Source organism: Carassius gibelio, chromosome B19, assembly GCF_023724105.1.
Source record: "Carassius gibelio isolate Cgi1373 ecotype wild population from Czech Republic chromosome B19, carGib1.2-hapl.c, whole genome shotgun sequence".
Classification (NCBI taxonomy): domain Eukaryota; kingdom Metazoa; phylum Chordata; class Actinopteri; order Cypriniformes; family Cyprinidae; genus Carassius; species Carassius gibelio.
Window position 1 is genome coordinate 13600530 of NC_068414.1, and position 17156 is coordinate 13617685.

The window sequence follows — 17156 nt, forward strand, 5'->3', positions numbered from 1 at the left end:
TTATTTGGAAAACTGTGTAGACAAACTTCCTCTGAATTAAATTTGATTAGATAAGGGCTATCTTAGGTGCTACTCCATAATGAAAGATTATTTAAGCCTATAATTAGCCATGTCTTCCCATGATACAGGTGGGATCCTAAATAAAATTAGGAATTCTATTTTGCAAACGTTATTGTTAAATGCTTGCATGGTCTGTGGTGAGATATTTGATTAGCTACAGCTTCGCAAAATCATTCATTGGTGTTTGGAAGCCTCAGAAAACAGTTCGGACTGCAGTTCATTCACAGTGTGAAAGGAGGAGACAAGGAGGATTTTTATTCAACTGATTTGGAGCCTTACACTCTAAAAAATGCTGGGTTGTTTCAACCCAACTTTGGGTCATATAAAGACTAACCCAGCTGTTGAGCTAAATTTTGTAATAAAAACCCGAAACTTGGGTTAGAGTGTGTTATTTTAAATACCACTGAATAATATTTATTTTAGAAGTTTGAGAGGAAAGGGAGGCTGACTATTTTCTCTCTGGGGCATCAGTGGCAAATGTATACAGTTTTTTACTACCTCGGGTGCTACACTATATTAGAGTGTATTATAAAGCAATAAGACCAGAGAAGCCGTGGTTTACAGTGAATTTATAACGGTTAAGGGGCATTGTTAGGCACGGCAAGAAGCTGAAACCCCCCCTTAGCTCTTATAAATTCACTGTAAACCACAGCTTCACAGGGCTTATTGCTTTTAGAAAACAGTTATTCCTTATATAATCACAAAATAAAACAGAACAAATAAAGTGTAATGATATTAATAAACACCAAACAATGTAGTTCCTCTGTGATTCCAACAAAGTGGTTTCCAAGCAGCACACAGAAGTAAACAAAGTTGTATGTTTGTAGAGTATTTTACAACAGCTTCGAACTTGGTTCAACCAATCAGAATCAAGGACTTAAACTCTCCATTTATAAAAACTACGCTGGTGGAATAAAGGAGTTTAAAAGTCTGTGGTCATCAGCTCTAAGGATCAGGCACGTGCAGACATAGACATCAAAGGGGGCTTGAGCACCTGACCTTTTTATTCCTGGAGAGAAAGTGCCCTTTTTTCTGGGGTGCCTTTTTTTTTTCTTTCGAAAAAATTATATATATTCCTGTTTGCGCACAGCTTCCCTGTCAATCAAATATATTTATTGAAGAATAGTATATCTAAATATCAGGTCAGGAGTTCTGAAGCGCTCATTGAGCTGATGATACTGCGCATGTGTGATTCATTGTGAAGCAGACTGACTCACAGCTCGTCTAAACGAACTGGTTCTTTTGGTGATTGATTCTGAACTGATTCTGTGCTTATGTTATAAGCGTCGGTAAACTGAAGGCTTGAATTAAGGGCAGTCATCGCTAATGGCATCACATCGAGCGCAAAAGAACCGGTGAACCGTTTTTTTTTTTTTCAACTGGTTTATTTGATCGAATTGTCCGAAAGAACCGGTTCACTTGAGCACCTGCTCCTTTGCCCCAAAAATTTAGTCGTAAATAAAATGACCAATATGTTGACCTTTCACCTGACCGGGAAAATTCCTCAGGCCGCACGCGCATTTTTAATTGCTCAAAGATATTTTCAGAACCGTGGCAGCTGGTAAGTGGTGTTTCATTCTCAGCGAAGTGATTTTGATGTTATTATTATTTTACAAGAACGATGTGATGTGAGAACATGCAGATATGTTACTGTGTGTAGCTTGTAGTGTAGAAGTAACAGTAGCGTGCTGTTTGAGGGAGAAAAGTTTCACAGGCATCGAAGGGTCTGGTCTTTTTTATGTTATTTGACTAAACTTTTATTATATTACAGTACTTATTTATTTTTTAATACGTCGAGTGCCTTAAAAATAATTATCACAATACTGGTTAGGCTTATTCAGGTTTTCTCATTCTCTGAATTATCATTATAAAAATAAAAACAATTCAGGAATTAATTATATAATTATATTTTAAATGTGACGCAAATATATATTTTTTCTACAATAGCAACAGTGCTTTCAACAGCAAGACCACTTTAGCCTGTAAACTCAATAATATCTCTCTGGAAATAAATGTAAAAATATCAGTGTCAATAAAAAATGCATAATATACCTGACATCAAAGTGCAGTGTGAAGGAGATGAATAACAAATGTGGCCTGTCATTTGTTTACATTGCAAAGGTGTTCAATTTTAGAGAATAACAACTACAACAGTAATAATAATATTAATCACTATATTCCAGTAGATCATTTTTTTTATGTTTTGTATCAATATTTAAGGTGGACTTATTGATTAGGTGCAAGAGTAGTAGTGATGGTTAAAATAATAGATTAATGCTGAAACAGAGAAGAAAAAACCATCAGGTTGGGACAATTTAAGACATTTCAGTTTCTAATCCCAGAGCTATTATTATTTTAAACTTAAAATTGTCTTCTCTATTGTTTCTTTGCTTCAAAGCATTTGCTGCTGTATCAATACATAACCATCCATATCGATACGTGAATCCGCAAGGAATGCATCACAATATATTGCTGTATTGATATTTTGAACAGCGCCATTTAAAACCTTGTTCCATGTGCCCCTTTTATACTTTGAGCACCTGCCCCTCCAAAGGTCTCTGCACGGCCCTGCTAAGGATCACTCCTCAAGTTTTGCTGACATGTTTCTTTCCACATTTGGAAATTATGAGAAAAATAAAAACTAAATCTTGTTTTCTATAGGCTATATACTGTATATGTCAAGAATAAATGTTAACACTTTAGATTACGAAGCACATTTTCACTATTAAGCATTTTCCCTCAATAAAATTCTAATTTTCCTCTTGCAGCCAACATGCTAGTAAAATGAATGCAAAGCAACTAGTGAATAATGTTCCCTGATCTAAAGTGTTATATAAGCTACTGAACAGAGTGAAATAAGTTGTTATTTACTGAAAATTCTGCTCAAATCTATAGCTCCCAATCCCATATCTCATTTGTGCATGCTCATAATCAAACGTAACGCCTCAAAACTGCACCAGAATAAAAGTTCAATCCCTTTTGCTTCCTAACAAAGTCATTTCCATTCCAAATGAGTAAAGGAATTTAAAAAAAGAAGAAAAAAATCACACTTTATTTGGGAATAAGAGAAGATATAATTATACAATAATATAGATTATTCATATAATTTTGACTCAAGAACAACTCTATATTAAGTATGAAAGATGTTTGTTCATCCACAGAGAATAAAAGAAAGTCAGATCAGAGAGTACATTAATTGGTGTACCATCATCATCATAAACATGGAGGATGCTAATTTTAATGTAATATATTGTCATTTTTAGTAATTGTTAGACAGAGTAACATTCCTTTCAATAACACTGATCTCCAGTGGTGCCCTGAAATAAAGGAAACAATATCTGAAGGACACATCAGAGTGTTCTTAACGATTGACTGTTTCTCATAACAAATATAATTAAAAAGCATTTACAAATTTAAATTTTACCTTTATTGTTTTGCTGGACTTAAATTCATCCCTAAACTGATTGGATCCACAGGGTAAAACTAGACAAAATTAATGAATTAGTTAATAGCATTCACACCAAAACTACACATGACAGTCATATGACATAATTTTTGACTTCCCTTGTATCGATAAATCTAAACAAATTTTCAGAATGTTTTTTATTTATTTATTTTTTTATACAAATTCACCAATAACTATTTAGAATGAACATTTAACAAACAATAAATATATTTACATATAATTATTAGACTATACCATGCTTACCTTTACAGATGAAATGTCTTCATTCCCTGTACTCTGTTTGCCTGTTAAAGGGAAAACACAACATGACTTTATTTAATAAAATATCCAGGTTATGTGTTAGGATGTAGCTACAGGCAGATTTAGTGCACTAGATGAATACATATCTACAATACACACAGAATAGAAACAGCCTCAGTTTACAGTAGAATTCAGAAAAAGTTTTAGACATAATTTTGCTTGATATATTGATCCTGTAAGTGTTTTATCATATGCATATCTAAGTTTTGTAATAGAGAAAGTTAAATGGAATTTTATCATTTTTACAATTAAAAAAATAATAATTGTAAAAGTACTTTTGTAAATGAACCATGTATTTTTTCGTTTGTTTATTTTTACTATTTATTATCCTGAGAATTACACAGTTTTACACCATATCACCAACAGGCTTTTTAAATCATAATGTTAATAACGGAAATAATTATGCATTTCATATATTTACATATTTTTGTTACTTAGTTATTAGTTTGTTAAAATTCCTTAGTGGACTCGATAGCAATTAACCAGTTTCCCAGATTAATTTAAATGCTTACCTTGGCATAAACAAACAGAGAAGACCACAGCTACAATCAGCAATACTGCCCCGCAGCCACAGTACACAATCCACAGAGGTCTTTGAGTCAGTCCTGAAAGATTAACCATCATCAGAGTATGATCAATAATTAATTCACCAATGATTTAGCATGTACATAGTTTTATAGTTAACACAAGGACTTTGTCTTTTATATTTATCTAATGTAGCTTGCCTGAATGTACAAGAAGTGTTTTTTTCCCCCACTTGTTTATACAACAGATATTACATTTCAATTTAGGGTTAACTCTTTAGTATAGGGATCACTTCTATGTGCTTTTTAGCATTCCTATAATTAACATACTGGCTGTTTATGAGTACTTCTAAAGCACATTTTCTGCATGACAATATTCTACACCCCTAATTCTAACCAGTACATAAACATAACAACTACCTTACTAACTATTTATTAACTATTATTAACTATTAAAAACAGCAAATTAAGTTAAGTTAATGGTTTGTTAATTGAGCCTTAAAATAAAGTGTGACTAAATTTTTTTATAATTTGCACTTTCAAATACATTTTTGCTATTTAATCAGAGTTTTGACAGGTGTTTGTAATAAAAAAAAAACACTGGCTGAAAAACAAAAAGAAGAAGAAAAAAAACTAAAGATAAAAATCCATTAATTTGCCTTTTAAATGAAAACTTTATAGTAACTTCAACAATTTGAGCGACAGCTGCTCTGTTTTAAGAATTCTGAAAATAAAGAAAATTAAAGAGGGCAATAATGTGTAACATTTTTCTGATGTTTCTCTGCAGTTTTTATCATTTACGCACCGCTTCGGCTCAGAGTTTTGGAGAGGTTCTTTCCCTCATTTTCAGCAAAACACTGAATTTCATCGGCTTCATTCCACTCCTCTTCAGAAACAGAGAGATGAGCTCGAGTGAATTCTGTGGCTGAATCAGTGTTGTTTGTCCAGGCAGACTCGGTCCATCCAGCTCGCTCCTTCTGTCCAATCATCCAGAACACACGCACCTGAGACGGGACAAGTCCAGTCACGAGACACTGCAGTGATACCGATGGAGAATCAGGTTCATGTGGTGTGTATAAGATGGAGAGTTCTGGTTCAGATTGATCTCCAGCAGGGACAATAAAGACAAAATATCATTTGTTTTAGGAACTGTGACCCTAGAAAAGATATGGAAGAGATTTCACATCAAATTTACCTTTTACGATCACCCTGCTCCCATTGCCGACGACAGCCATATCCATAAATCTGCTCATGCAATAGTACAAGCCTGAATCTGTCTTGGTTACGTGTTTGAGAGTCAAAACACAGGTTTTACCATCAGGCTGAAGGACATTATTCTCATAGCTACTATTGACTGTCGTGAGTTTTCCAGTCCGTAGATTCATCTTTTTCCATGCAGCAGAGGTATAGCAGTACATAAGGGTCCGCTCAAATATACATCTTAACTCTACAGAACCACCGACTGAGACGAGTGTGAGTCCTGGAGACTGAGTCAAGACGAATGAGTGAGTAGCTGCAAATGAGAGAATAAAAATCAGGTTCACAGAGAATATTCTAATTGATTAAATATTGTTAATGAGGAATTAAGATGTGATGAGATTGATAACTGGCATAGGCTTACTTAGTACAGAAGAAATGCATAAAATCCAACAGCACATCCAGGCACCCATATTAACAGTTTGAAGCCTCTAATGCACCGTTTAACATTACCACCAGTCACAATCTTAATGCAACATGGTGTCAGTACACAAGATTTTGACTGAAACCACAAGGGAGAAAAAAAAGCTCACCAAAGGGTGGCCCTTCCTGTAGCAACAGCGAGAGAAACATATATTTATGCTGCAAATCACGGACTCTGTACAAAGTTAAAGTAACTTACTTTGATGGTAATATCCATTTTAGCAAACAGGCTGCAAAGTAGCACTTACAAACTGTTTCATGTTTCATATACTGTAGAAGTGGTTATGGTTTGATCTCACATTTAATACTGTTTGATGTACTGTTGTTCTTTACATTTACATTACATTTAGTTGACGCTTTTATGCAAAGCGACTTACAATTGCTATATATGTCAGACGTCGCACACCTCTGGAGCAACTAGGGGTTAAGTGTCTTGCTCAGGGACACATTGGTGTCTCACAGTGGATTCAACCCGGGTCACTCACACCAAAGGCATGTGTCTTATCCACTACGCCAGAACTGGAGTATCAAAGTCATCCTAAATTCTATTCTGAATGACACACAATCCTGTTACAGAGACAAGAGCTGCAGAATAATGGTCATTTATCACAAATAGTATATTTAAGTAATCTACACTGTTATAAAATATATTCTGGTACTTTTATGCCAGGACATTATTCCTTTATTTTACAGAAATGTACAAGCAATGAAGTGCGAAATTTTGAAAAACAGATAAACAAAAATTAACTGAACAAAACTCATTCAAATTAATACACATTGTGCCTTATTTTTTCAGTTTTTTTTTTCAATTATTTTAATGGATTTCTTTGTGTTTTCCGCTGCAAAGTTGATTTTTTTAAGAATTGACCATGACACAGGAGAAGGTCCCTCCATGTGGATATCGATGAGGTTTACTCCTCCTGACTAAAGAACATAAAATAGGGCCTTTCACACCGCTTTAGTTCCACAACTAACAGTACTAAAGTACTGGGACGATTTTGCACGAACTATTTCCCAGCACCATTTAAAGGGTTGCATCTGTTGCATGTGTAGGACGTGGTGTAAACCGGTTGACAGCGACAGGAGGATGGAGGACGCTGTGATCAGAGCTGTGTTTTTGTTGTGTCTCATGGGTTTCACAATAATGGATATGGAATATGGATGTATAAATAAAGTGATTGAAAGAACAGAAAGGAGGATTAAGAATCTCCATCGAACAACTATCAGTGCTACACTGTAAAATAAAAACCTTTACATTTACAGTAAAATACTGCCAGCTGCGTTTGCCAGAATTTCACCGTAAAAAGTATAGTAGCAACATTATAGGTTTTACAGACTTAACTTAATTCACAATAAAATACCGTATTTCATTAAATGATGTAATGTTATTAAACAAACATATTGAAGTACTAATATCTGTTTTAAACTACTGTAATGCACTGATAACCACCAAAAACTGGTGGTGGTGCGAAAGTCACATGATGAATCAAAAACAGTTTTTCTACGAGCTGAGAAATGCAATACTTATATATAGAAGGTGCACAGTGTCATTCACACAAACACTAAACACCATCATGGTGACACACATGGTACTGAAATAATGCAATAAACATTAATTGAACAGATTAGGTGTAAGATGAAATCCTAATGTACACAACTGGTAAAAAAAACTAATAAGAAACATGTGAAATGTCATGCGGGGAATTCTGGGAGTGTCAAATTAAGCTTTTTCACTGTAAATTATAAAAATAAATTTTAAAATCCCTTCCAAAATGCATATTTTTTAGAGTATTATAATGTAAAATTACACTAAAATGTAATTACATTTATTTACCGAATACAGTATGGAAACTTAACCAGTTAACAGGTTTTTATTGTAGTATTTTTACAGTCTTTTAATGTTAAAATCACAATATTTTTTTACAGTGTACATTCGCTACAAGTGCCTGCACTTCAGCATCCGTATATTTATCACTGTTCATCATAATAAGTTTGTTTACAGTATGTTACACTGTGTTTTATTCGATCGCATTTGACCAATCAATGTGTTCTTACATCACGGTTAGGACCAGTTGTGCTGGTTAAAGCCTGCTCCGGAGTAGGAGCTAATTTGGTTCTGGAAAAAGACAGTCTGGTACTAAAATCACACCTAATCCCTGTGCTACTATGAAAAGGTTCCTGAGGTGCTAAAGGCCCTTATCTACCCAAAATAGAGCCAAAGGAGTGTGGTCAGGTTTCTCTGAAATGTATTTTATACAATTTATGCATACAATAAATTCTAAATAAATTAAAAGAATAATAATATTTATAAACAATATTATTATTATAAATAATAGTAATGATTTCATTTTATTTATGAATATAAATTAATTTACATTTATGGAATACAAATAAATGAAAAAAAAAACATACATAGAGAATAAAATTATCTATTTATTAAGTTTAATACAATTTATTGATTAATGGTGTTTGCTATAGGGCAAGAACAGCAAAATAGCAAATATTGCTCACAGTATTAGGGATTTGAACAAACATTTATTATTATTTTAATGGATTTCTTTGTGTTTTCTGCTACAGGTTAAGAAGCTGTTCTTCTTGCCGTTTAACTCTCTGCTTTCTGAAAATCTTTGTACAATTTGTTTGCAGTCACTTGTTCAGATCTAACCACACGGGTGTGAGATGAAAAGAGCAGCATGGTGTAAGATGGCCAATGCTCAACACCCACACCCTCACTCTCAAACTGAGAGTACTGTTCCTCCACCTGCACCTCAGACAGAAACATCTGTGTCAAGATAGTAAATATATTATAACTGCATGTCAAAACAAGACACACAAAACTCTTAATTTAAGTAATTTAAAAAAATCCACCTTTAATACACAACATACAATTAAAAATACTAAAAGTATGTTACTTTCTTAATTCAGAGTTCACATTCATTTATCCTGACTCTAAGATCTGTAAATCTGCATAATACAAAAGAGGAAAACTAGTCAATGTAATAGCTGTTCACAATTCTGCTCTAATTCAACGTTATGTGTCAATATGTCAACACTAACCTATTTTTCATTAGCCTATATAATGTTTTATTTTGAATGCTTTGTTAATAAAGATGTGCAGACTAGTTTAATTGATCATCTGAGTATTTCATAACTCTCAGTGTGGATATTGACATACTGTAGGGATGGAGAACATTAGATGACAATATTAGGCAAAATTCAGACAGTTTTATATCAAGGCTTAAGTAATGCCAGTGGAGTCGCTGCAACAATGGACAGTGAAAGTAGTTTTGCATCTCTGTTTCATGAGACCTTTGTCTCTTCTAACATCCTGTTATGCCGCTTCTGTCTAACCACAAGGTGTTAAATGAGAGTGTGAAGACTACAGCAAGAGGCCATACACTTTCCTGTTTCATTCACTGTGAGTTTTTAACCCTCTCGGAAAAAAAAAAAAAAAAAGTAAAATGAAAAGTAACATTAAGATTCATTTTAATTTGATGGGCCACCAGGGAAGAAAAGTTGAACTGTAGCTTTGCTGTTCAGTCCTGCACATATCAGAAATGTAGGAAAAGAGATCTCATGATAGTTAACAATGCTACCATTTAGTGAATTTATGTGATGTAAAAACAATAATACTAAATATTATTGTAATTTAAAAATTAAGTTTTTTCTTTATTATCACTTTTAAATTAAAATTTATTTGAACGATTGCCAAATTTTCATATTAAAATTGTTTCAGAGATTTCAGAAATAATTGTACTAGCTGATTTGCTGCTCAGGAAACATTTACTTTTATGATGTAGCTTATGAGGAGCATTATTAAACAAATTTTCAGGAGGACAATTAAAAAAAAAAAACAACAAAAGAAGATAATTATAAAAACAAACAAATAAATTAAACAGTTCCTAAGAAATATTCATGAACATGGACATAATAAAACCAGAACAGGCAATCGTATTATTTTAAGATATATGAGTTAAAAATATATATGATTTCAGGAATTAAATGTTTTAGCATACTCCAACATTTCCTCTTCCCCGCTGAAAAACAAAGAAAGAAAAACTCAAGTCCATGCAAAAATGATCCTAACTAGTGTATTTACAAGTTATATAAGTTTGCAAGGGAACTTTGCTGTTTCATGTAATTCATATAATTACAAATTATGCTTTTGTATTACCTTTATTCTCTTGATGGACCAACATCCTGTCCATGACCGATAAGATCCCCGAGAAACACAGGACAAAATATTTACATTATAAAATGCAAGCTGAAGTATATGAAATTACCAATAGATTTGCTTAATTAAAAGTTTGCAAAGTATTATTTCCCCCGATCAAATATTTGCAATTTTTCACACTCTAAAGATTTGTTTATCTGTTGTGTGTTTGCTTGAAGGAATGGTTTGCTCCATTATTTATATTATTTGCCAATTAAGAAATATAGTGAATTATGAATAATGACAAATATTGACAGCTCAATGCAACAATCAAGAGATCCAGAGAGCCATGTAATAAAAAGGAACACTTTTAAAGAATCTACATTTTTATTATTATTATTATTATTATTATTTCACAACATTCATGACCTCCTCTGTCAAGCTCCAAAGAGGACAAAATTTAACACAATTAATTAAAGTGATACAAAATGTCCAAGACAAAAACTGTGAGGACCAGACCAAAGTTTAAGCCGTCATTACTGAAAATCTTTAATTTCCTATTCTACACATTTGAACATGGTTGTCTGCATTCAATTAAAATATACAGGAGAACAGTCCCAAAGATTTTCAGTCTCACTTTGTTCCTCGCACAGGACTATCATATAACTTCAGAAGATTTAGGAAATCATTTTAAATAATTGTAAATAAATAAATGTAAAAAAAAAAAAAAATTGGTATAGACAACTTTTTTAGGTAGTTCTGTTTAGGTACTGATCAAATGCTAAAACCTTTACCAATATCACCAATAAAAGTACTGTAACATACCCATATTATATATGCACAGATTATTTGGCTTAAACATACCGGTAGATTGCATTTATCATGTAGTTTTTGTAAATAAATTAAATATTGCTACATCAATCCATGTTCATATTGTATGATAGATATTTGAAATCTGTTTATTATTTAAATAATATTTCTTCTGAAACAGCAGAAACTGATTTTTTTTTTTTGTGATTCACTTCAATGTTCATCATCTTCATTTCTGTCTCCTACCATAACAGATGGACTCTCTTCTCGAAGTGTGTTCTGTTTACCTGATAAAGAACAAATAAATAAACATTCATTTGTTTGCTATTTCCTTCCCATTGTTTCATGTATTATTGCTATTACTGCAAATATTAGGTGCATTAGACTATACAGTTTTTGCTTTGAAAGGTCATTTTACCATATGAAATTTTGCGGTGGGCATCTTTTCTCATGAGCCTAAAATGAAATACATATTTGGTTCAGATACTTTGTATTACATTAATAGTACAGTTTATAAAGTATATTTTGAAATACTGACCGTTTGGATTTTTTGGTCATCAACATATCTGAGAAAATGTTATAGAGAAAATGAAATGTTTTACTGAATATATTATGAAGAAATTATTATATTATAAAACTCTCACCAGCTGGAAAATTTCACCAAAGTATGCACTTTTGTATTTTAATTTGTGAAAAGTTATTGCTTGATGTAACTAGAGTTTTAAAATGTATATCCAAATAATTTTAGGTTCTGCATTAGTTTATGAATTGTGCACATTACATAGCCTATATATTTCCTTCAGAATAGTTAAACCAACATATGAATATTTTGAATGATCTCCTAAAAGGCTGATGTATTAAATACAAAAAATTTAAATAAATAAATAAATAAGCTCAAGCTATTTGTATTCCAATGTTTTTTCCTCTTTCCTGTCGTGTTACTCAGCATTGTGAAAGTTGTAGGCTATGGTCTGTTTGCCAGACAAGTTTACTCATACAATCAAACAAACCTGACAAAGAGGAAACTGTGAACTGTATAAAGCTTAATCAATATAAGTTCAAACTTATTAAATTAAATAATAATAATTATACGTATTAGTATTTGCTAAATGAGTGGCATTAAATTCTTACCTCTGTATAATCCCACAGACATAATCAGAGTTAGAAGTATGGTCAGGAGCGCTGCCACACAGCCAGAGTACACAAGCCACGAGATGATTAAAGGTTCAGCTCCTGAAATATAGCAATGAGCATTATAGGATTTATATCTGGATATAGGTATCATTAATTACTTTATGTATGCGTTAACATAGTGTTTTCATCATTATAGGCTATAACATTTTCTACCTATTTCGTGAGGTTTTTGAAGACATTTTTCTACAGTGATTACATTGAAATGTAAATTTTTACTGGACTGACATTTTTACAGTGTGTGGAAACTGTGGAAACTGAGTGGAAAATATCAGGAGGAGACCTGACATTTCTGTCATGTCGTGTCTCTGAGACTTTCATCATTTACGCACCGCTTCGGCTCAGAGTTTTGGAGATGTTCTTGCCATCATATTCAGCAAAACATTGAATTTCACCGGCTTCATTCCACTCCTCTTCAGAAACTGAGAGATGAGCTCGAGTGAATTCTGTGGCTGAATCAGTGTCGTCTGTCCAGCCAGACTCGGTCCATCCAGCTCGCTCCTTCTGTCCAATCATCCAGAACACACGCACCTGAGACGGGACAAGTCCAGTCACGAGACACTGCAGAAGATACTGAACTGATGGTGAATCAGGTTCATGTGCTGAGTGTAAGATGGAGAGTTCTGGTTCAGATTGATCTACAGCAGGGACAATAAAGACAAAATATTTTTTTTTTATGAACTGTGACCCTAGAGAAGATGTGGAGGAGATTTCACTTCAAATTTACCTTTTACGATCACCCTGCTCCCATTGCCGATGACAGCCATGTCATTAACTTTGCTCATGCAATAGTACAAGCCTGAATCTGTCTTGGTTACGTGTTTGAGAGTCAAAACACAGGTTTTACCATCAGGCTGAAGGACATTATTCTCATAGCTACTATTCACTGTCGTGAGTTTTCCAGTCCGTAGATTCATCTTTTTCCATGCAGCAGAGGTATAGCAGTACCTTAGGGTCTGCTCAAATATACATCTTAACTCTACAGAACCACCGACTGAGACGAGTGTGAGTCCTGGAGACTGAGTCAAGATGAATGACTGAGTAGCTACAAACAAAAATATGATAGAAACAAGCTCAAAATGGTTCTATTTTTTTTAAATATTATGACCAGATTATTAGATCAAACAATTAAAAGCCTTTGGAACTAATAAAAATACAGTTTTTATAACGTACTTAAATAAAAATGTAGGGCAAAATGTAAAAGAACAACAACTTACTGTTCGAAGCTAGAAAACAGGAACATAACAGTATCAAACAATCTGTACATATAGCCATGTCTAGAAGAATATCTGATGTACAACTTTTAACTTAAAAAAGGCAATCAGTGAATCGCCTCCCATGCAGTTTGACTGAAAGCGGCCTGCAAGGAGAAACAAATCAAGAAAGTAAAAACTTACATGTCTCCAGTGGGTGGACCTTAATTGCCTATATAAATCACTTGTGCAAAAGCTAGGCCTGCACCTGCTGTGGATTAAAGTTCCACTCTGTTTAGGTTGTGCATTACAGTCGCCCAGTGGTCAGGGGCTCTTGAAGGTGCTAATTAGTTTCATGATGCTTTCAGGTAAGGATGTTGTCCAGAATAGATAGAAAAGCATTTATGCTTAATGATCTTTCCGGAAATGGGGTCAAAGAGCCATAATGCATGAATTCCATACCTCCCATATTGACTGCTTAATGCACTTCTCTGTTACTTCATTATAGTTTCATTACCATGGAAATACATAGCCAGGCAATGCGTCACTTTTATTTATTCCATACATGTTGTGATTGTCATGACATAACCTGAGCTTACGAACTCTCAGAGTCTATAGGAAATTGTGTTAGTGTGCTATTGCTAACATAAACAAGCCTCCTAAGTGATATAGGTTTGATCCCTCAGGTTTATATACTTCATATATCATCCACAAAGACACTGTTGCTCTGTATTGCACTGTTTTTTTTTTCTTTGTTGCACACAGATCTACAGATATTTAGAAAGGTCACTGCAGACTGAGCAGGTGTTCTTCTTGCCGGTTGACTCTACTGTGTAAGAAAATCTGCTGTAATTCTGAATGCAGTTGCATGTTTTTGATCTAACCACACGGGTGTGAGATGAAAAGAGCAGCATGGTGAGAGGAGAACAGCCAGTGCTCAACGCCCACACCTTCACTTGCTTACAGAGTCTGTGACATTTCCCCACCATGCACTTCAAATACCCACATCTGCAATGTCATGTTAAAATGTCATTCTATAAATACATCAAATCTATGTACTCCTTTAAATCAATCAATAAATAAATGAATCATTAAAAGATATGTTCGGTGTAAAGAGTTTTGTGTTGTGAACTGCTTTTTTTGTGCCAGGGATTTTAGATTTTCTTACAAATTAATGAAATAAACGAAAATAGAACGGTAATTACAAAACATGTATGTAACTGTAATTCCGATGTGTTTTTTAAAAAAAAATCATAACGTATTTGTCTATTTAGGATCTGTAGGGATGGGGACAATGTGTATGTCAATGTGCAGCCACATAATACATATTTATGAATGCTCCATTTTATTTGTGTAAATAATTTGCATCATTTGAGTGATGATTTTATATCAGTGTTGGATGCATTGTGTCACAGCAGTAAATGTTGAGTCTGTTTCATGAGACCCTCATCTCTAACATCCTGCTGTCAGTGCATTTCTTGACTTTGGTCTAACCACACGGGGTTCAGATGACAGCAGAGGGGCGTCAGAAAGATGCCCACGCATTGTCTTCAAGGCATGAACTGTGGTTTTTCAACCCATCACAAAAAATATAGCCTACATATTCACAAATTCTCACATTTTACAAATCTTACCTATAAATGTGTTTAACAGCTATTTAAAAAAATAAAAATAGATAACCAAGAAAGAAAGACTATGTGTTCTGGGATTATTGTAAAAACTTTTATGGAGCCCGGTTTTTATATATATATATATATATATATATATATATATATATATATATATATATATATATATATATATATATATATATATATATATATTTGAAGTTCATATTGACTCTCTGCTTCACAAGTATTTGATATTGGCAATAATTCTATTCATTTTTATTTATTTATTTTATTTCACTTTCTAGTCAACATTCAAAGACAACAAACAAATAGCATATATTACTTATTTTTTCTCTCAATCTTCTTTAAGAATGATTAAATGTAATGTAAATGTAAGAGTGCGAAATGCATGCTAAACCTTTTAGGCTACGTTTGTTGTCAAAATCATCTAATTCTGGCCATTCTGTCGTTTCGTTCCGTGTTGCAGGAATCTACAACAAGTAGCTTACAGCTTGTTGAATGTAATATGTCAAATATAAACATTAAACACGTATATACACATAAAATTCATAAAATATAAATCAATTCATGGACAGTTCTATTCTATAATGAATGTTATTGTCAAATATATACATTTCTACCAAGAAAATGTTGAAATTGTAGAATGACTCACGTACCTTTTTCAAACTAAACTTCTGTTCACTCATATCTGCAGTAAAAACCTAACTCATTCAGCGTTTATGAACAATATTTTGGAATATTCTCGTGTCCAATCAAAATATTCCATAAACATAGCAGCTGTGATATGAGATTTCCTCCAAAGAGGAAAAAAAATCAACCAAATTATTTCTGAAAATCATACAAATAGATAAATAAAAATAACCAAAAGCGATATGGTCACAGCATCTCCAGAGCCTGCCGATTTCTGAATCCCTGGTGCATAAGCTGAATTTGATCCTAAACTATAAAGTGTGCAAAGACGCGAATGAAAGGACCATTAGACTAGCTCGGATTGCCTACTAAACTCACAGTTACCGCTGTGAATACCAAAGAATTGATTTGCCACTTGACAACCAGAGCGCGCTGTACGATCATCCAAAACAACCTGAACTACTCCCATCACCAAACATGAAGAGGAATTAAGCAAATATACAGCCTATTTTTTTTTGTTAAAATTATAATCAAATAATTTGCTGTAGCTATGACTAAATCGACCGAGTTACAACAAGAGTAGGCTCAAAAAAAGAAATATAGGCTAAATGTAGAAAAATAGGCTAAATAATGCAACAACGCGCTTAATGTCAGTCATGCATTAATTGCAAGCTATACACATCAAAACATTACAAACAAGCTAAAATCTTCACATTTCTACACTTGCGCGTTAGTGGATAGCGATATAAGAGAAGTGCACAAGAAACCATTTGCGCGCAAAAGCTAGTTTGAGGCCGGCGCTTAAGCCTCAAATCTTCTTTGCGCTTATGACTAATCTTATACCCGCTCCTTGCGTGTTCTCATGACCTACCTATTGAACCAGTGAAAGCCTGAGACGACAGTCTGTGATTATTCAACACAGACTACAAACTGAATAAATAATAATAATAATACATTTAGGCAGCTAACGCGGAACGCGCGCGCGCGCAGACGGAACGGGTGTGATGAGAGGACAGCTCTCTCTCTCTCTCTCTGATCCTCTGAGGGACGAATAGTGTTGCATTGTGGTGGCCAAATTTGATAATAAGAATTCGTTATCACGGGTTTGGTGTGGGTTAGTGTTGCCCCAAGATAACAAATGTGCCTTTGAGCTCTTATAGGTTCGAGTGAACACTAAATTGACGTTTCAACCCTTTGGATTCATTTTGATATATGCAAAAAAAAAAAAAAAAAAAAAAAAAAAAAAAAATAATAATAATAATAATAATAATAAATAATAATAATTCAAAGAAATTCAACGAACAAAATTGCTGTCAATCAGGTAAGTTTTATGGTTTTATAGTTTATATGCCGTTTATTAGTATCCTAAACTAATTAATGGAATACAGTATAGCCGTATGCATTATTCTTCTCCCTTTAAGTAGTTCATGCATCCAGAAGCATGTTTTATAGTTGACAGGTTCGCAAAATGCCTTGTGAAATGATTCACAGCATTTGTATTATCAAAGCCTTTTTAAA

At 33.5% G+C, this 17156-nt stretch overlaps 1 protein-coding gene and 1 long non-coding RNA gene across 9 annotated transcripts; one reads left to right on the forward strand and one right to left on the reverse strand.

Annotated features, from left to right (window-relative positions):
• The first annotated feature begins 1363 nt into the window (after positions 1-1363).
• On the forward strand, positions 1364-13236 carry LOC127978772 (uncharacterized). Of its 2 annotated transcripts, none has more exons than XR_008158643.1 (3): positions 1364-1621; positions 5138-5754; positions 13121-13236. It is a non-coding gene; the product is annotated as an uncharacterized LOC127978772 (long non-coding RNA). The 2 variants fall into 2 exon arrangements; XR_008158642.1 differs by having other exon boundaries at positions 1366-1621; positions 5138-5658; positions 13025-13172.
• LOC127978768 (uncharacterized) lies at positions 2828-16586 on the reverse strand. 7 transcript variants are annotated; one of them, XR_008158639.1, is made up of 9 exons: positions 15665-16586; positions 13402-13544; positions 12912-13229; positions 12517-12822; positions 12125-12226; positions 11532-11559; positions 11412-11449; positions 10205-11280; positions 8593-10067 (listed from the first exon to the last, which is right to left on the reverse strand). XR_008158639.1 is itself a non-coding variant. In XM_052583663.1 (9 exons), exons 1-8 carry the CDS (start codon positions 13457-13459, stop codon positions 10207-10209), a joined length of 915 nt encoding a protein of 304 aa, XP_052439623.1. In that variant the 5' UTR covers positions 13460-15036; the 3' UTR covers positions 8593-10067; positions 10205-10206. The 7 variants fall into 7 exon arrangements, 5 of the variants coding, with proteins under 5 accessions (XP_052439624.1, XP_052439625.1, XP_052439623.1 ...); XM_052583663.1 differs by lacking the exon at positions 15665-16586 and having other exon boundaries at positions 10205-10230; positions 11240-11280; positions 13402-15036; XM_052583662.1 differs by lacking the exon at positions 15665-16586 and having other exon boundaries at positions 10205-10230; positions 11206-11280; positions 13402-15036.
• Positions 16587-17156: the final 570 nt, after the last annotated feature.

Bases quoted from the DNA above. Each gene is read 5' to 3' on its own strand.
- LOC127978768 (XM_052583662.1), bottom strand. From the start codon at position 13,459: ATGGCTATATGTACAGATTGTTTGATACTGTTATGTTCCTGTTTTCTA. The intron at 12,823-12,911 runs GTAAATTTGAAG...TCCCTGCTGTAG, and splicing joins GAGCAGGGTGATCGTAAAAG to ATCAATCTGAACCAGAACTC. The intron at 11,450-11,531 runs GTCAGTATTTCA...ATTTCATTTTAG, and splicing joins ATGACCAAAAAATCCAAACG to GCTCATGAGAAAAGATGCCC.